Source organism: Patagioenas fasciata, chromosome 7 (assembly GCF_037038585.1).
Source record: "Patagioenas fasciata isolate bPatFas1 chromosome 7, bPatFas1.hap1, whole genome shotgun sequence".
Taxonomy (NCBI): domain Eukaryota; kingdom Metazoa; phylum Chordata; class Aves; order Columbiformes; family Columbidae; genus Patagioenas; species Patagioenas fasciata.
This window is the reverse complement of record NC_092526.1, coordinates 21,021,540-21,038,460: the sequence shown is the minus strand read 5'-3', so window position 1 is coordinate 21,038,460 and position 16,921 is coordinate 21,021,540. Positions and strand designations below refer to the sequence as shown.

Below are 16,921 nucleotides of genomic sequence, written 5' to 3'. Positions count from 1 at the left end.
TATAAACTTTGTCTCAAATCCTGTATTGCGTCCCATATCCTATGTTCTCCTACAGCATCTCTTCCTTTCTGGCCTACACAAAACAGTTTCTACCTCTAAGATTATAGTCCTCCCCTTCAAATCTTTTTCTAAGCCTCTCTTCTCCTCTCCTTCCAACTTTTACTTTCCAACTTCTTTCCCTACACCTGTTTTTACACACTTATTTATCTTCATGCAGTCTTCCAACTCCTCAGTGAAAGAGTCTACTAATTACTCTTCACTCAAACTACCCATTAAAACACTGACCTTCCCTGAAGGTTCTTTGCCTTCTTCTCCCTGAAGAAAACAGTATGTACAAACAAGCTTGTTTTAAGACATCTATACTGCTTCCAAAGCCTTCATGTGTGTGAACAGTTACTTATTTTAAAACATCTGCATCAAGGCAGGGACAGTCTTTATGTTTTCTGTCAAACATGTCCAGAGAGTCACCGCACAATGAAGAGCCTAATTTAATGTCTACGTAAGTCACGGGGAACCCTTTCAAAGACCCCTCTGAGGGGGCCTGTATCCTGCTCCCATACTGAGATGCTTAATTGTGCAGACTTTCCAGAGGGCTAAGAGGGAGCAAAATTATCACAACTATACATATACAACACTACTCTGAATGCAGAATTCAGACCAGAGAATTGTCTAAAATGGCAAGACAAACTCTTGCATTCTGTCTTATATTTTTGGTACAAACACACTTAACCAGAAGTGCTCAATACTCATGTCAGACAATCTGGATGCCAAAGCCAGCTTGCACTTTTGTATGTTACATAACTTCTGCAATGTTTCCACATAAAATATGAATATAAAGGATATCCTCGCTAACAGAAAACAAGTTAGGAATATGAGGAAAGCCACCAGTGCTGCACAGTGCCTTCTGAATCGGCTCTATATTCTATAGTAGACACAAAAGAGTCTCCTAGCAGTTTGTACTCACAGTCCGGTTTATGGAAAAGAGAACACTTTCGTGCCAACATGCAAAGCAGGAGAGTCAGAGTCAAAACCTTGATTTTTAAATGACTGAAAGTTCAGCTAAGAATTCTGGATGTATTTCCATGGTGTCAGTCTAAAAAAGCTGGTTTCATAGTGTGTGGAACTGATATTGCTATAGCAACTTGTAGTAGGATCATGTCATTCCTCAAAAACCATACGCCTGTTGGGCCATCAGTTCTCAAATAGTGAATCTAAAAATGACATTGATAAGGAAAGACTACAAAAAAAAGGGAAAGAGTATGTTGTTGGATGGAATTTGGCCACCTAAGACCATGCAACACAATTTTCAAAGCTTAAAAAACCCTAACTACAACTGAATAACACAGCTCTTCCAGATACTCTTGCTATTCTATTTAAATCCACTTATTTCACAGTGCAGCTATTTGCTTTGGTCTGAAGTGTCCATTCCCTGCTCTTTAAAAAGGTTTTTTAGGAGATACATGGAACTCCACAGACAGGATTCAGGTGAAACTGTCGGCTATGTGAGGTTCATATGCCAGAAACATACTGAATTGGCATATTACTCATATCTGTACACCAGCATCAAAATCGTCAGAGTGCTCATTAATTGAAGCTGAAAAGTCTCAAGGTCCTCAAATAGGTGGGATTTTAAGTGCTTCAGCAGATCATATTACAGTGTTTCCAACCCGCACTTTGTACTGCAGTCCACTCATAACCAAGACCCCTTAAACAATTCAGCTGGGATTCTGAAAGCTGCCTCTCAGTAGCCTAGATTTCAGCTTAAGTTAATGTAATGGATTCCTAGGCAAGCAAATGGCTCTATGTCTGGTCTGTCCTGCCCTGGCTAGGCTGCTTTGAGTATCCAATATAATTTTCACTCAGACCTAAGAGAACAGCTACGTACTCCTGAAAATCCTGCTATGACTCTTCTGTACCTGCAGATGCCTTAAGACCTATGGAAAAAACCTCAGCTCCAGTATTCTTAACACTATATACTAAGTCCTGCAACGAGAATAGCAAAAATGTTCCATTCCAGCTTTCCACTGGATGCGTTTCATTATAAAATGGTACGTGGAAACAGTCTAGTGGCCTCTGGAAATAGCTTTTCATTTTTACAAATATATACTATGTAAAACAGGTCAGGTGCACAACTGACCCATTAGGGCAATATATTTTACCAGCTTCTTTTGCAGCTTGGTAATATTCTTCCTCTGCACTGACTTTCCCCTCAGCAACGCCAGCAGTGTACAGGAGTCCATTTCTCTCATAGCGCACCAGGGCTATGACCCACTGCCATAGCAAAAGTCTGCTGAGGGAGTTGTAACGGCCCTCCTAGTAAATGCTTCTCAGGAGTTGTCGTTCTCTTTCTTATACTTTAGCCTGGCTTCAGTATTTACAGTCAGAATAGACTGAACGAATTGACTAGAAAAACCAGTAAAGTATGTGCCTCATGGGGAAGTGTATTTGCGCATCATGTCGGAATACCAGTAATTTCTCTCTGTCTTAGCCACTGAAGAACAGAGGAATTCAGAAAAACTATGTATCTCACTGTGTTCACGGTAAGGTTTTGGCTAGCCTATTGCAGCTGCTCTCCAGTGGCTTTATAGTTCCACAGGCACTGGTCTGATCTGGAATGAACACTGCCAAATAAGTTTGTCCAGTTGTAAGAAAAGAGGAATGAAGAAAGCTTGGGTGAACCCACAGCTAGCAGAATGGATCTACACACATGGCTAAACCACAAAAATAGACTTGTAAAGATGTAATTATTTCTAACAGGAGAAATCCAGATTCTCTGTTGCTATCTCAGGCAAGCACGTGCCTTCTAGATTATAAAAAAGATTAAAAAATAAAAACAGATTGACAGGACTATCGAATCAGAATGGCGGGATTTGGATTCTGTAATAGCTGATTCACACAGTGAGACTATTAATATATTCTTGCATAACAGGATCCCTGCAACTACTTTAGTAAAAAATAACTTCAGACAAAATAGTTATTAACTTTGGCTTGATCCTGATGGAGAGGTCACAGCCAGCCAACCAGAGCTGTCTAAAAATTGATGCAGATACAGGATGACAAGATCTCCAAATTGCCATCATGGAAGTTACAGACCATGTTGACTTAAAAGAATTTCAACCATCCCTTCTTCTCCAAGGCCAACTGTTTAATACTGGCATCTGGATGTGGAAGCAAAGGAACCTAGAACATTCTGGAGCCCAGAGGCCAGCTCACTGTGCATGCACAGAACAGCCACTAAGGTGTCCTGCACCCTCCGCCCGACAAAGCACACAGCAGAATCGAACTGTGACACCTCGATTATTTGGAGCCAGGGTTCTTGCCCCACACTTCACTTCAGAAGGGTCAAGAACCAGGAGCTTCTATCTCATACAGTCATCAGTTTCCAGATTTTACAGCTTTGAGCTTTTGAGTTTACCACATTATATTTCAAATCTGTGTGCAACCCTCCCTGGCATGCAATGCATTATCAGTGTCTGCTTTGTACAAGCAACTTATCAAGGGATAAGACAGTCTGAAGTCACAAACATCCACTGCTACAAGCATAATATATTTCACCAAGGAAATACACTACATTAACCACCATTATTATCTTGAACCGGCTGCTTTGCTTAAGAAATACTTGTTTTGAATAGAAATAGATTCTACTTATTGACATGCTAGCTCTCAGAATAGTGAATATCATGTACAGACACTGATGATATACATATTTTCTCACCTCTAGGACAACATCAGCCGCATCATGGAGACATAAGGTCAAGGTTCCCACTCGTGTCAAATTGGTTACATATGAGAAGGTTATCAGGGTGACTGTTACAATGTGATGTGTAAACATGATGCCAAAATCCTAGAGCAGCAAGAAGCAGGGAAAAAAATGAACCAAACAGAGTGAGATTCAGTACTTTTATACAAAAACGGATGGATGTTTTTTAAATACAGTATTATGGTTATGATACATAAAGATCTTGCTACATAAGTGCATTAAGTACCCTGCTATATATTTCACTTAGATTGAATAAAATAACCATTGTATGTTAACAAAATACAAAAAGGTTATTGAAAGCTGTGCAATATCTACACTTCTCAGTTCATAGTAATTTAACCTAATGAAGTAAACATTTGTGGCTGAAGTTACTTTGAAAAGCCATATGTATATACAAATCAAATGCAATCATATTTCTTACACACCAAGCAAAATACAATATGCAAAATAACACACCATTCACAAGAGTTCAAACAGCTACAAAGGAATGGGAAACACATTTCCACCGTATTACGCGTTATTGACAGTCACCTGCCAAGCACAACTGAGAGCTTTCACAGAGCTGAGAATCCCAGTTCCAGATTTTTATTTGTTTTTAATGAAGTTGCTTTGTCTTTACACTGTAGCAGAGTCAGAAAAGTCCTCAAATGAGTTGATACGGCTCCTCCTACTCCGATCTAATTTGTTGCCTCCCAAATGATGCAGGTTCGGTGGTCTCCAGATCACTAACTCTGAGTTATTTGGCCAGCAAGTAACTATTACTATTGAAAAATACCTGGAGCAGTGAAGCTCCTGCAACACCACATTCCCAGGTACATGCCAAGGGGCAAGCAAAGCAGAGAAAGCAATCCTGCCTGGCCTACACACTCGACTGACTATTGAGAGAACACGACCCACAGAGATGAGACTTCATCTCTGCAAGGCACCAACTCAGTCAAAAGGAAGTCTTGCTGGGGTTTGCTGAAGTACCCACACAGCTTTGAGAAGTGATATCAAAACCCTGAAGACTACAGGCACGATTTGACTATGCACTGGGTGCAAAGTTACCACAGTCTTCAGCTAATGACCCACAGCAGAGAAGCTGAAACTGAGACCCTGCAGTCTTTAGGGAGGTAGCATCTGGTTTGCCAAGGGACTGAAAGTACGTGTTGGGCAGGAGGGCCCCATGGAAAGTGCTGGTGATCCCCCACCAACACAGGGTTAACGCCAGAAAAGCAGCAGCTACAGCTGCTGGCTGCTCTGTCTGTCCTACGCTGGGAAGAGGAACTGCCCTGTGTTACAGTACCTCTCTTTGGGAACGCAGCAGGCACCACTTTCAAGAACGTGCAATGCCACTGTCTCTCAGTACCAGCACTTGCTTTTACTGCAATATACACCTGCAGTCTGTGGAAAAACCTGCAGCTTGAGCAGCCTCACTAGCTGAATCGGAACAGGACCTCTGCCCAGCCTGTAACTTTATGTTTAATGCTATCAGGTGCTATAAGGTCCTATTTCCGCCACGTACTCATCAATGGGCATTGCCATTATCTCCAACACAGAGCTGATGCGGAGCAGGGAGAAAGAAAAGGAAACAAAACAAAATAAAACTAAAGACAGAGAACTTGATCCTAGTTTGGTATACATACAGTATTTCTCAGCCAGGTTATTTGGTTCCCAGCACTGTGGAGCACAACCACATACATTCAGCAGTCACCTCAAGCCATGGCTCTACATGCATTTCCTTAAAGCAGACTGAACAAAAAGAGAATTAAAGGCTATTTACCTTTCTAAGAGCCTTAAGGGAAAGCAGGGGTACAGCACCTTAGTAATTTAGGTAACTACAAACCCACACATGGGGACCATTTCACTGTACCATAATCAAAACAGTAAAGCACCTACCTTATGCTCTGGGACTAGAAGTAAGATACTAGCATTGCCATGTGGCCATATTGCAGCCTAACTCTTCACCTGCTTCAGCCGCAGGTGCTACAGCACTGCTCTTCATCTCCCTTCTAACTGCAATTATGTTAGCACACAGGCAGTCCAAACGGGGGAAGAAGACAAGTAGAAAATTCTTGTCTGTTTTTCTAGCTGACACATTTGTGTTCCACAAATAACACAATTTGTGGTCCCTCTTGGGAACTCTTTGAGGCATTCCTGACAATATGGATTATTCCCAAGTAGCCCTAATGCTCTTGGGCAGCAGTCTTCTGCACTTTTGCATGAATCTACTTACAGAAATGCCATCCAGGGAACTCCTTCTCTGACAACATTTCTTAAAAGAGACAGTTATCTGACTGCCAGCTCTGAAACAGAGATGCTGCACTGATCTACTGAAGACAGTTAGAAAAAAGTAGCAGTGATATGACTATTTTTGCTATTCTGGTCCTTTCTTTCCTGTTTGTGACATCTCTTTACGTCAGTAATTAATATCCTGCTTTGAAGATGCTACCTGCTGGATTTTAATTATACATAAAGGTAATGAATACAAAGAAACTCCTGGTACAAGGCCCCATAATGTCAAGCGGTACTCGTATTCCCAGCCTGCTTGAGCACTTTCACCCATACACAGCAGAAAAGCATCTATACAGGAAGGAGCTTTTTATTTTTTTAAAATATATTTCAAACTGTATGTAAGTTTGTGCAAGATGTATTTATTTACAGCAGATTTGTAGCCTCCACTTATAACTGCTGAAAGATATCATGTGCCTGCATCATGTAAATATGGGGCTAGGAACCGGAGAAAGAACTTTCTCCTGACACCATCATGGGGAAGAACACGGGGCAGACAACAGAGAAACCTCACGGGTCTCAACTTGTAGAGAAACCCTCTGGCATCAAGGCTTCTGCTACCCAGGTTTTTTTAATGTGACACACTGACTAAACTGCAAAGCGAATACGGAGCATTAGTGCCACTGGAGGGCAAAACATCATCTTCATTAGTCACTCCAGCTTCTGGAAATGGGCTTCAACAAGGAAGAGGAGTATCACCAGCTAAAGGTTTCAACCATTACAATTCTTGTAGAGGTCTGTAAAATGCACACAATCTAAATTCCTTTCCCCTGAAACAAAATAAATCAGCTCTATGGCCCTTGTTTTACTGAGTTCAAAGAAAGAGATCTAGGATCTAGATTCAGTCAGTCAAATATAGCATAGATTTTCTAGACTCAAAATGGAATATTTGAGAAAATTAGCACCTACAGATTATTTTCTTGTGGGAATGAGTGAACTGTTATTTAAAAAAAAAAAAAAAAGAAACACAGAAGCTCTAGGAATTGCAAAATGCTTGGAACCAAAAGGTGTGAAGACCAGAAAGGTCTCCCAGATATTCTACAAACCTGCTAAAACACTGACTGAGTGGAAAATTTTGTATGTTCCTTTAAATACACAGATCAAATATTGTTCTATCAAACAATACTTCAGGTATCCAGGAAGTATACAAATAAGCTTCACTGCTTTTAAAACTCATGAGGGGCTTGGGAGGGTAACAAAGTTCCCAAATCTAACTTTTTCTCTGTGTTTAACAAAAGCAGAGTATGGGAAACTGGACGGAGATGATACAAAACCAAATCATACTAGGTTTTAGTCTTTGCAAATTAAAACCCTTAAGGGTAGAACATTGTTACAGCAACACAGTAGATATTTATGAAGCAAAAAACATGCCATATTAAAACAGTAACAGTTATTCTACTTTGTTTGCTCTCTTAATGCCAATAGTAGGCATGTGCAACAGCCTAAATGGTTTGCTCACACCTCTTCAGCCAGGCAAAGATAAACATCAACAGGTTTCTAAGGCTGAGAACTGTTAATCTGCTCTGTATAGGCTGTCATGAAGTATTACAATTACAATAGCATCTGATGTTAGCTGGCAAATTTCCTGCTTCTTCCAGTTAAAGAGAGCCTTATTTCATGCAGGCACCATTTAATATATTGCATATTGAATACATTAAAAGGTTTCCACAGTTTTTAAATTAAACCTGCTCTTGAAAAGAGAACTATTACAATGCTGCAAGAGCTGGTGGCTCTGTCAAGCTTATACTCCTTTTTGTCAACTACCATAAGCTCCCAGTACTAACATTTTTCAAATAATGGGTTTCCTTGAGAGCTTGCACTCAGGGTTGGTCACAGAACAGTTTTACTGTGTGACACCAGTGCACAGCCACCTTTCTCCAGTCTGATCTTCCTAGTTATCAGTTTTGCTTACATTGCAAAAATAACTGTCTCCACACTCCAAACTGGTCAGTGATCTAATAAGTTATTTATAATTATGGCATCTCCACTCTCCCCTGCAGAGTGCTTATAATGAATGGCTTCTGACTTGCAATCATTGCACTGCAGATATTGTGCTCCTGCTGGACACTGGACGTTCTCAGACACAGCAGATGCACAGGACACTGCTTTGCTCTGGTGCTCGGGGTTCAAGCACTGCAAATCAGCAGCAGGGGCGTCACTTAGCTGTTACTGCTCCCCTTCCTGTCCTCCTCCTCCCATTCTATTTCCACAGCAGGCTCCTGCAAAGTCTTCTTGATAACAAATAATTTAAGAGACTTGCAAAAGATTGTTTACTTGCACCTGTGCTATGGACAGGACCGGGCTTTAGCTCTGCGCTCAGCTCACCATAGGGAACAAGCCCTCCAGGTCATGAGGGGAAAAAATAGCATTTGCTCATGAGAAAGGTATTACCGACCCTCCTAATGGCCCTTTTCAAAAGTGCACTTCAGTGCTGAACCAAGATGCTTCCAATTTTCACATGAGCAAAGTGACTAGTCAGGAACTGATCAAATATTCTTTAAACATAAATTGTACTGCAAATTTGCACTATTGTTGCACCTGCAATGCTGTTACATTTTCCTCTCCCTCAACAGGTACACAATCAAATGTGACCAACGGCACAGTGCAGAGGGCTGAATATGTATGTGGGGGACTGATTAGACACAAAACTTTTCTGCAGCAATAACCTGAACAATTCTGTAACATTGCTGCAGAGATTAGGTTTTGATTGATATATTAACAAATCACTCTTCAATATTGCTGGCACCTGCATCTTACATATGTTAGTCAATGTTACTCTTCATTGAAATTCATCTCCACTACCATACAGCTCCGCTGAGCATGTTTTTCTGCATCTGTTTTTTGAAACGGTGAAGCTGTATTCATTTCAAGCTCATGATTAACAGAATGTTTAGCATCTACAGATAATTCAAGCAAGGGATTTACACGTATTCATCTTACATTGGTGGTTTTATTTACTATTTACCATCCAATACGAATTTAAAATTTGTGGATGTTTTCTTGAGATTTCTACATCTGGAAAAATTTGAAAATTCAAATAGAGTGGTGTTTTCCTACATACATAGCTCTGACAGAAGACTCCTAGGAGCACACTGGGTTTCCAAACAGCAGGTAAATTTATTCAGGATATACTGGATTCTTCATTTACTCTTTTCAGAGTTATGCTCCTGCTAAAAGGAGAGAACTTGGATGAAGGAATATGGAACAGGTTGCTACTGATACTGGAAAAAAGGTTTTTATCGGGCCAGAGTTTTATTTTCTTTATTAATAACCCATTAACAGCAATGCTCTGATTCTTGAAATTATGTAACTATAAATGTAAGATTAAACGTAACAACACTTTTTAATATTAAATGTATCTCAGTTTTTACCATCCCTTTGTAGAATAAATTGAAAGCCCTCATAGATTTTACCAAAGTGATACTGTGAATTTTTGAGGCAGTCTTGCATTGTCATTGATATTTGCTCAGTTAACTCTTACAAAAAACAGTATATCCACTAGCTACTATATGTTCAATTCCATTCAAGTTACTGTATGAGAGCAGAAGCATTTTTTGGCTGATGCTACTTCTCCTTGAATATTTGTTTACTCAAGGTTCTTCTTCCCATGTACAGAAAAAACCCACACCATAGTAACAAGGAACAGAGTAAGACAAGCACTGTAACATTAGTTTCTCAGTGATGGATATCTGCAAGACGTGGTGACTAGAAACAACTGTATTTCCAGTTCACTGCACAGGTAATACAGGTATTCCCCAAGTCAAGAAAGATGCGTGCTTAAAGCTTTCAATGTTTTTAGTCTCACTCTTCTTACCTTTCTTTTGATGTCAATGAATTGAGAAAACATTAAGGACCAGTAGAATGACAATTCAACTATGTAGTAATAATGAAGGTCAGGCATCAGTGGCTGAAAGATGGAGATGAGAAAAGGTTAATAAAATCTAACTGACATTACAGGCAGCTGAGGTCTAAAGGAGACACATAAACATCCTATATAAGAAAAACAATCATGGTTGACTCTTTCAAACTTTGATGGCTGTGGAAAAATAAAGCTCCGCAACCTACCCTCCTCTTAAGTTTTAGTCTTGACAGTATTGTAATACCAAAAAAGTATGATGTTGTCTGGTCAGAACCTAGAACAAACTGAATTCTGAATACTCCAAAGTGTTTTTAAAGATTACTTGAAACACCTTGCTGTACATCAGTAATGTGGGTTTAAAGCATAGCAAAAGAAAGAATGCTTGGAGCAGATTAGAAACAGGTAATGCTAGTATATAATCTCATCTGTTCATTATGAAAATGTTTTGAGGTTTAAACAGGAATCTTGCAAATATAAAAGCCTACTTCTAAAAAATTTAACCATTTTCTGGGAACATGTTATATTTGGAAAGAAGAAAGTAAAATAAATTTACGCAGGCATCTTGTTTGACATACAACATGGTTACACAGATGTTTAAAAGTAAAACAAATAAAACTAAAAATTCACAGGAACTTAATGCACAACCAAAACCAAGAGAGAACTTTAAAGAAGCTAACCAGTGGCACACATAGGTTGTTAAGCCCCCAGCCTAAGAGAGTCAGTCCTAGGAGCGACTCTAATTTTCCTGCGATTGTGCCTCCCTGCTAGTCAAGTCTTCCATTGCTGTGATAGAGAAGGGCGCTGGCACAGGAGAAGCTCCCAAGGACATCTCCTGAGGGATTAGATGAACCATCTCTAGTGCAGTTTGCACTGGCACAACCATGCACCCAAGCAGGGCATGAGCTATTTTCATGGGCAAGAGGCATTTCAGTTGCCTCTTTTACTCCCATTCCCTTGTGCAGATCAATTCTTTGCAGATGAAACACAGTCCTTAGGTGCCCACTGCATGGTCTATGTGAGTTATTTAAATATAGACAGATGTTTATGCTTTATGAAAAATGTATACACTCAAAATCAATCTTTTAAAGACATTTCTTGGTCCAATATAATCCTTTTCTGATTTAGTGAGACTGACAGTAGGCTTTTAATTAGGTGTCATCAAAAAAAGGGAAGAGAACATGAGTTAGCAATGAACCATGACTATTATACTCATTGCAAGAGAATTCACCAGGGAAAATTTCTAGTAAAGCAATTAAGGTTGTCAGCTGCTTGATTAACAATAGCACTAGTATTTCTCAACGCATATATAATGCTAACGTAGGGGGGTTCTAAAGATAGCGTTTCCCTCCATGAAATGATCCATAGCATGTGTTTAAGTTCGTTTTAGTGTTAGGTTTCACTTCTCCATAGACTTCAATAGGACTACTCTGTGCTTATGGATAAATTGTCACCCAAATGATCCATTTGACTACATCTACAGTGAGTCCAGTTGGATTTCTGCAATGCTGTGTTCAGTAACTTACAGAGGATTTGTAGCAAGCAAGAGATTAGGAATTTCATCTAGTCAAGAAAAAAACACAACCAAATTGAAAACCCAGTATTTCCTCCTGATTAGCACCCAGTAGTCATTTGTATCTTCAAGATAATGACTATGATAATGACTTTTATTTGATTATTTGCTTTCTGTTGGACCCTCTCCACCAGTATCATGTTTTTAGATATAGTAAGTTTAGTTGTCGCTCTCTAAAAGTTGTAACCAACCTTCTGAATGTCCTCATTCTTCTGATAAGTCTGGGAAATATATGTTCTTTAACCAGAAAGATTCATGGTCTTTCGTCATAAGTAAATCTCTTCTTGCATGTAATAACACCAAAATACAGGACTGAAAGGCACCAGTGATTGCAGTTACATCAATTCTGATAAACAACTGTTCCTAAAATTGCTGAGGGATGAAGATTCAACACTTCCCACATTCAGTTTCTTCTGCTGCTTCCCTAATGTTACTCAGTTCACCCTCCAGTCCCTGGTGTAATTTAAGTCATTATTTCTTCTGAGGCTCAATGACCGAATTCCTTCAGCCCTCCTCAGATCAAGATTTCTGATCATTCTTGCTGAACTTTCTCCACTGAACTATTTCCAACAGGTACACAACTTTCAAGAACTGTAGCACCCAAACCTAAATACAGTTGTCCTGTTTAGCCTGCCCAGGGCTGTTGTCTGTCACAGAGAATTCATGTGTCTTTCAAACAATACTCTTCGTCATACTTTCCAGTCTGGTGATGACTCTTCTTTTTTTTTTTTTTTTCCCCTCTCCCTGCTCCTCAGGGGAAGAAAGGAAAAAAAAAGGCAATATGCCCTAGACAGGTTAGACTCCTTAAATTTGCAATTCAATGTCAATTATATTTGAATAGCAGCTGGTACAATGTCTCAGAGATCCCTATTGGGACTCCTGGATGCTGAATTAAAAAAAAAAAAAAAAAGAAAAAAAAGGTAAGCTGCAATATTTTAAGGAACTCAGAATTAGAATTCAGGCTAATTAAAAAAGCTACCACTAGTTATTACAGTTTTAAAGGCCATCTTACTAGGTCACATTTGAAACATTTGTTACCTCCAACTTATAACAAAAGGAAAAATTATACTTCATAACTTTAGTCTCTTGTTGCCTGCTGTTACACAAAGGGTATTAAAGAAACAGGAGGTTCTTTGTTTTCCCAAAACGGTTTCCAAAGTCCATTCCTAGGCCATATGCATGACGATAATTTTTCCTTGAAAGGGCTACCTTACTGTTATTGTTATTATTAATAATAATAAAAGGGAGCATTTAATTAATTCACTGATCCTCACAACATCCACGTTTAAAGTTTCTCCTATCAGACCAGGAGGCAAAATGAGGCAGTGGTACAGCCAAGGCAGAGTTCAGGAGTTATCTTTTCTGAAAAATACATCGAATCCTTCAGAGCAGGTCGACTGCTCTGTTTAAACACATCCCATACTTTAACAGCTAGGTCCAGTAACACAAACTAATGGAAAGCACAGGGGAGGTTTCTCAAAGCTCTTTGGGTAACCAAATCTTGGAAGCCACTGTTCATCCAGATAATGGTAGACAGAATTTCTACCCTTCTGCTTTCACTTGTCCTACTGCTTTTTCCCCTGGCAAAGAACAGTTTCCAGAGTTGGTAATCCTGGTGTTACTGCAGCACCTGTGTGTTGTTGAAGCAACTGTGCTGCGTGTCAGATAGCCAGAACTTGGACCTAGGAATTAAATAATCCTGGAGCTAGTTAAAACCTTAGCAGTGTAGGAAGGAATAAATATACTGTCATTGTTCTTTTGAAGATTGTTTAAAGGAAATCATATTTCAAACTTAAGGAAAATTTTTTAGAGGACTGAAAGAAGGAATGAGTACAGCAGGACAAAACCTGAAAGAGCATTTTTACTTCAATGGTGGCATTCTTCTCTTCAGTAAAAGAGGTAAATTAGTTAAGTCCTTTCTTTGAAATTAAGTTATATACTTGGATCTAGAGCAGAGTGAAAGGCTGATGCTTTTTGAATCCATGAGAATACAGACATTGCTGAAGATAAAGATTTGAAACCATTTTCAATTCTCTCATGAATTTTACCTTCTTTCGTTGTAAGCTTCCATGAGGCCAGGACTGGACAGCCTCTATGTAATTACCTAAAGGAGAAAGCTACCTTCTCTCTTTAGTCTCCTTTTTGATCACACTAGCTGCCAGGGGTTAGTTCTCACCCTGTTGTGCAGTATAACAACTACAAGAACTATACTGGCTTTTCCCATCCAACTGAACCTGAAGCATTGCTAAAACTTTCAGAATCCTCAGACTTTTGTAGAAAAATACCATCCTACCACCATTGCAGATGTCTGCTTTGATGGTTAGGTTTCCCAGACCTGTTTTCAGATCCTGTGCTTTATTTCAAAACAGGTGTGACAGCTATGTTCATCTTGCCTCTCCTGAACTCGAGCAAGATGTGGAGCATCTAACAATGTTCTGAAATACTGAGTAGCCCATTCACATTAACATATTGACATAAAGCTCCACCATAATGAAAACAGAGCTCTGGCAGAAGTGTCATAGTTGATTTTAGGCAGCACTGTAACTTTTACCTGATATGGATACCCGTTCCAGCACTGTCTGGTATTCCAGAGCCAGGGTGTCTGAGAAGAAAGAAAACAAAATGATCTGTACACACTATTTTGGGCAATGCAAATGTATATGGTTAACATAAATGAAGGACAAAACTACAGGAACAGCTTACAATTTGCAATTTTTGACAGAAGTGATGAAAACTGAATACAAGAAGGTGATTCCTCCAAGATTCACAGCATGAATTAGAGCAACCTGCCTGTTCACAGAGGTTTTTGGTTGGTGTACCATGACTTCATATGAATAGTTTTTGCAGGAGTGCAGGTTGAACATAATCAGCTTGTGCTCAGGTGGTCAGATCTCACATTACCTTCTCAATAGCATGGGAAATCTTGGTCCTTGGCTTCTCAAATATTTTTAAAAATGTCCCTTGCATGTGCTGTTACATGTAAGCATCCTTCTTCCATACAGGATCCATCCTTCATCCCAGCCACATCAGCTCAAGACAGAAAATCATACCTTTTGCTTTCCTGGCTGAAGGCAAGTCCATCCAGGGATGACGGATCTTGCTATCACACAGAAAATACTCTGATATCTTAGGACAACATGAAAGGTGCCAGAGACAAATTTGTTGTAGCACGCATCTTACAGGCTCTTGCCTTGCAGAAAGCTGGGCAAACTTAAAGACTTTGGGACAAACAGCCCTGTTATGCTTCTTGTTTCTTGGCCACTTGCACAAGATTTATGTGATTATTTCTCTTTCAAAGCCACAAGAGAGTCTTTTAAATCTTCTCTTGTAAGCAGGTTGCTTCTTTTAGAGTTCTTTCGTTTTTATCTCCTTTTCTGTGCAACTAAAATGGACTTAAGACAGAAAATACCATATGGGCAAGCTCTTCTACATAACATACTCAATCATTAAGTATTTCTATACTGGGTAATAAGAACGTGATCAAACAAACAGCTACCAAGCAGCCACACTTCCCTTTTAGTGCATGAGCAGGAACAACTCCTTTCAGATATGCATGTCTTTCAAAGCACAGCTGCATCTCAGGTTCTGGCACATCCAGACATTCAGAAGCACATGTCTACAGTGCAAGTACCCATCCACTGTGTGCCTCACTAGAAACATGAAATAAAACTGTGGATTCAAGATCTTTGTGTAGCTCCTTTACACAACCTTAACTGCTCTACATCCAAGTATAAAGGGAGCAGAACATCATTAGTAGGTCTTCTGGACTAAGGCACACATTCCCTTATGGTTTCCAGTGCTTCCACTAGATTACATTTTTAAAAATAAATCCACATTGCATGAGAGGCAGCATTTTCTTGTTTTTACCATCAGGTGGAGCAGTTCAGCTCCGGCAAAGCCTAATAACAAGCCCATGCAAAATACAACGGGTGAGCATCAAACCAAATATAATGAACACTAAGCAGAATGTTAAAGCCCCAGGCTGAGAATCAGGATAGTAGAGTCTTTATAAGTAGGAAGGATTTGTTCCATATCAAAAAGACAGGATAAAGTCTAGCCAGAATTACAGCCCATTCCCAACTGCTACTTAAGTTCTGTTGTGATTTGTCTTACAGAAGGTCCTTATAGCCTTTGTTCGTTAATAGCGATGTAATATCATAACTAAAGGCTCTTCCTAGTTTTCTGGATGTGTCTTCACCCAGAAAACAAGTTAAAATATAACTTCCACACTCATACCCCCAATGCTCCTGAAATGAAAAGGAATAATTCTTACAGTAACCTGAGCAGTATACCAATATTTAAAGTAACAGACCTCTCAGAATTTCTGATATGTCTCTCACAGGATGCTGTAAGAATGACTGAAGTCCATCCAAACTTCCCCTTCGCTCTGTTAGGAATAATAACTTCATGAAAGCAATTTATTTGTTCAAATATCTCCACAGTAGTTACTGTGCTAAGTTCTCATTTCACACAACAAAAAAGATCTTTGGAAACAGCCACAGCCCCTCTGCAAGTATTACTAATACACAGAATCTAAAATATTTCTGACAGCTGCTTAAATTAGACGCATACAAATATTGTAGGATAATTCATAGTTCTAGCCAGGTTTGAAAAGCTGTAACTGTCTTTCATATCAGATGCAACATGAGATAAGAGATGATTCCTACCCAATTACTTTGCTACCTAAATTACAGGTGCTAGCAAAACAGGCACATTTTTCTCTTTCAAATATTATGACACCTTAAGGCTTCTTCAGAGAGATGCTTGCTGTAGGAGCTGTAGATACAGAGGTTTATGTGCAATTAAAATGCTGAATGCCAAATAAAATAGGCTTCACTGGAGGAACCCATAGCCACAAAGCCTGAAAGGATACCACAAACTGACATATTAATATATGCATTAAGCCTCAAAGACCAATACGTTGCAGAACATCTGCCTCTTCTGAACCACAGAAAGCTCAGAGAGCCATGCTGCCATCTCAAACAAAATGCTTCTAAATAGCTGTTTGGAAACACAATGGATCCTCTGTGGGCAACAGTGGCTAAGACAGCAAGGCACATCCAGCACCTTCCTACCCCTCCTTCCTCCCCAGTTTCCCGTCCCCTTGACTTGCCCTGGCATCTCTGAGTTCACTCTAGCAGCTGTAGCAGCAGGGGACTTTGGTTATGTTTGCCCTGGAAGGTTTTAGGGGAGAGGCAGAGAAAGAGCTTGGGTTAGGCACAACTTTCCCCTCTGGCCCGCACAATGAACACAGTCCTAGATCGAACCCTAACTCTTCCACAAAGACCATGGTTACAGTTGCAGCAAGAGGCATCTTGTTTAGTCCTCTGTGAACCTCACAACTGTGGGATACTCTGTGCAGGCTTCAACAGGAAGGAGAATCCTAAAAAAGCTCACACAGTCTGCAGTGTGACACCTTGACACACGGGGGAAAGGTGAGTTCATCAGAAAGGACCCAATA

General features: G+C 39.7%; 1 protein-coding gene across 2 annotated transcripts in view; it reads right to left on the bottom strand.

The window, feature by feature from the left end:
* Positions 1-16,921, bottom strand: part of CERS6 (ceramide synthase 6) — a 117,586-nt gene that overhangs the window by 24,547 nt on the left and 76,118 nt on the right. For both annotated transcript variants that reach the window (XM_065841287.2, XM_065841288.2), the window contains exons 5-7: positions 14,012-14,062; positions 9,846-9,938; positions 3,716-3,844 (exon numbers count right to left, since the gene is read on the bottom strand). In XM_065841287.2, coding sequence (XP_065697359.1) covers positions 3,716-3,844; positions 9,846-9,938; positions 14,012-14,062 — 273 coding nt within the window. The remainder of the gene's footprint in view (positions 1-3,715; positions 3,845-9,845; positions 9,939-14,011; positions 14,063-16,921) is intronic.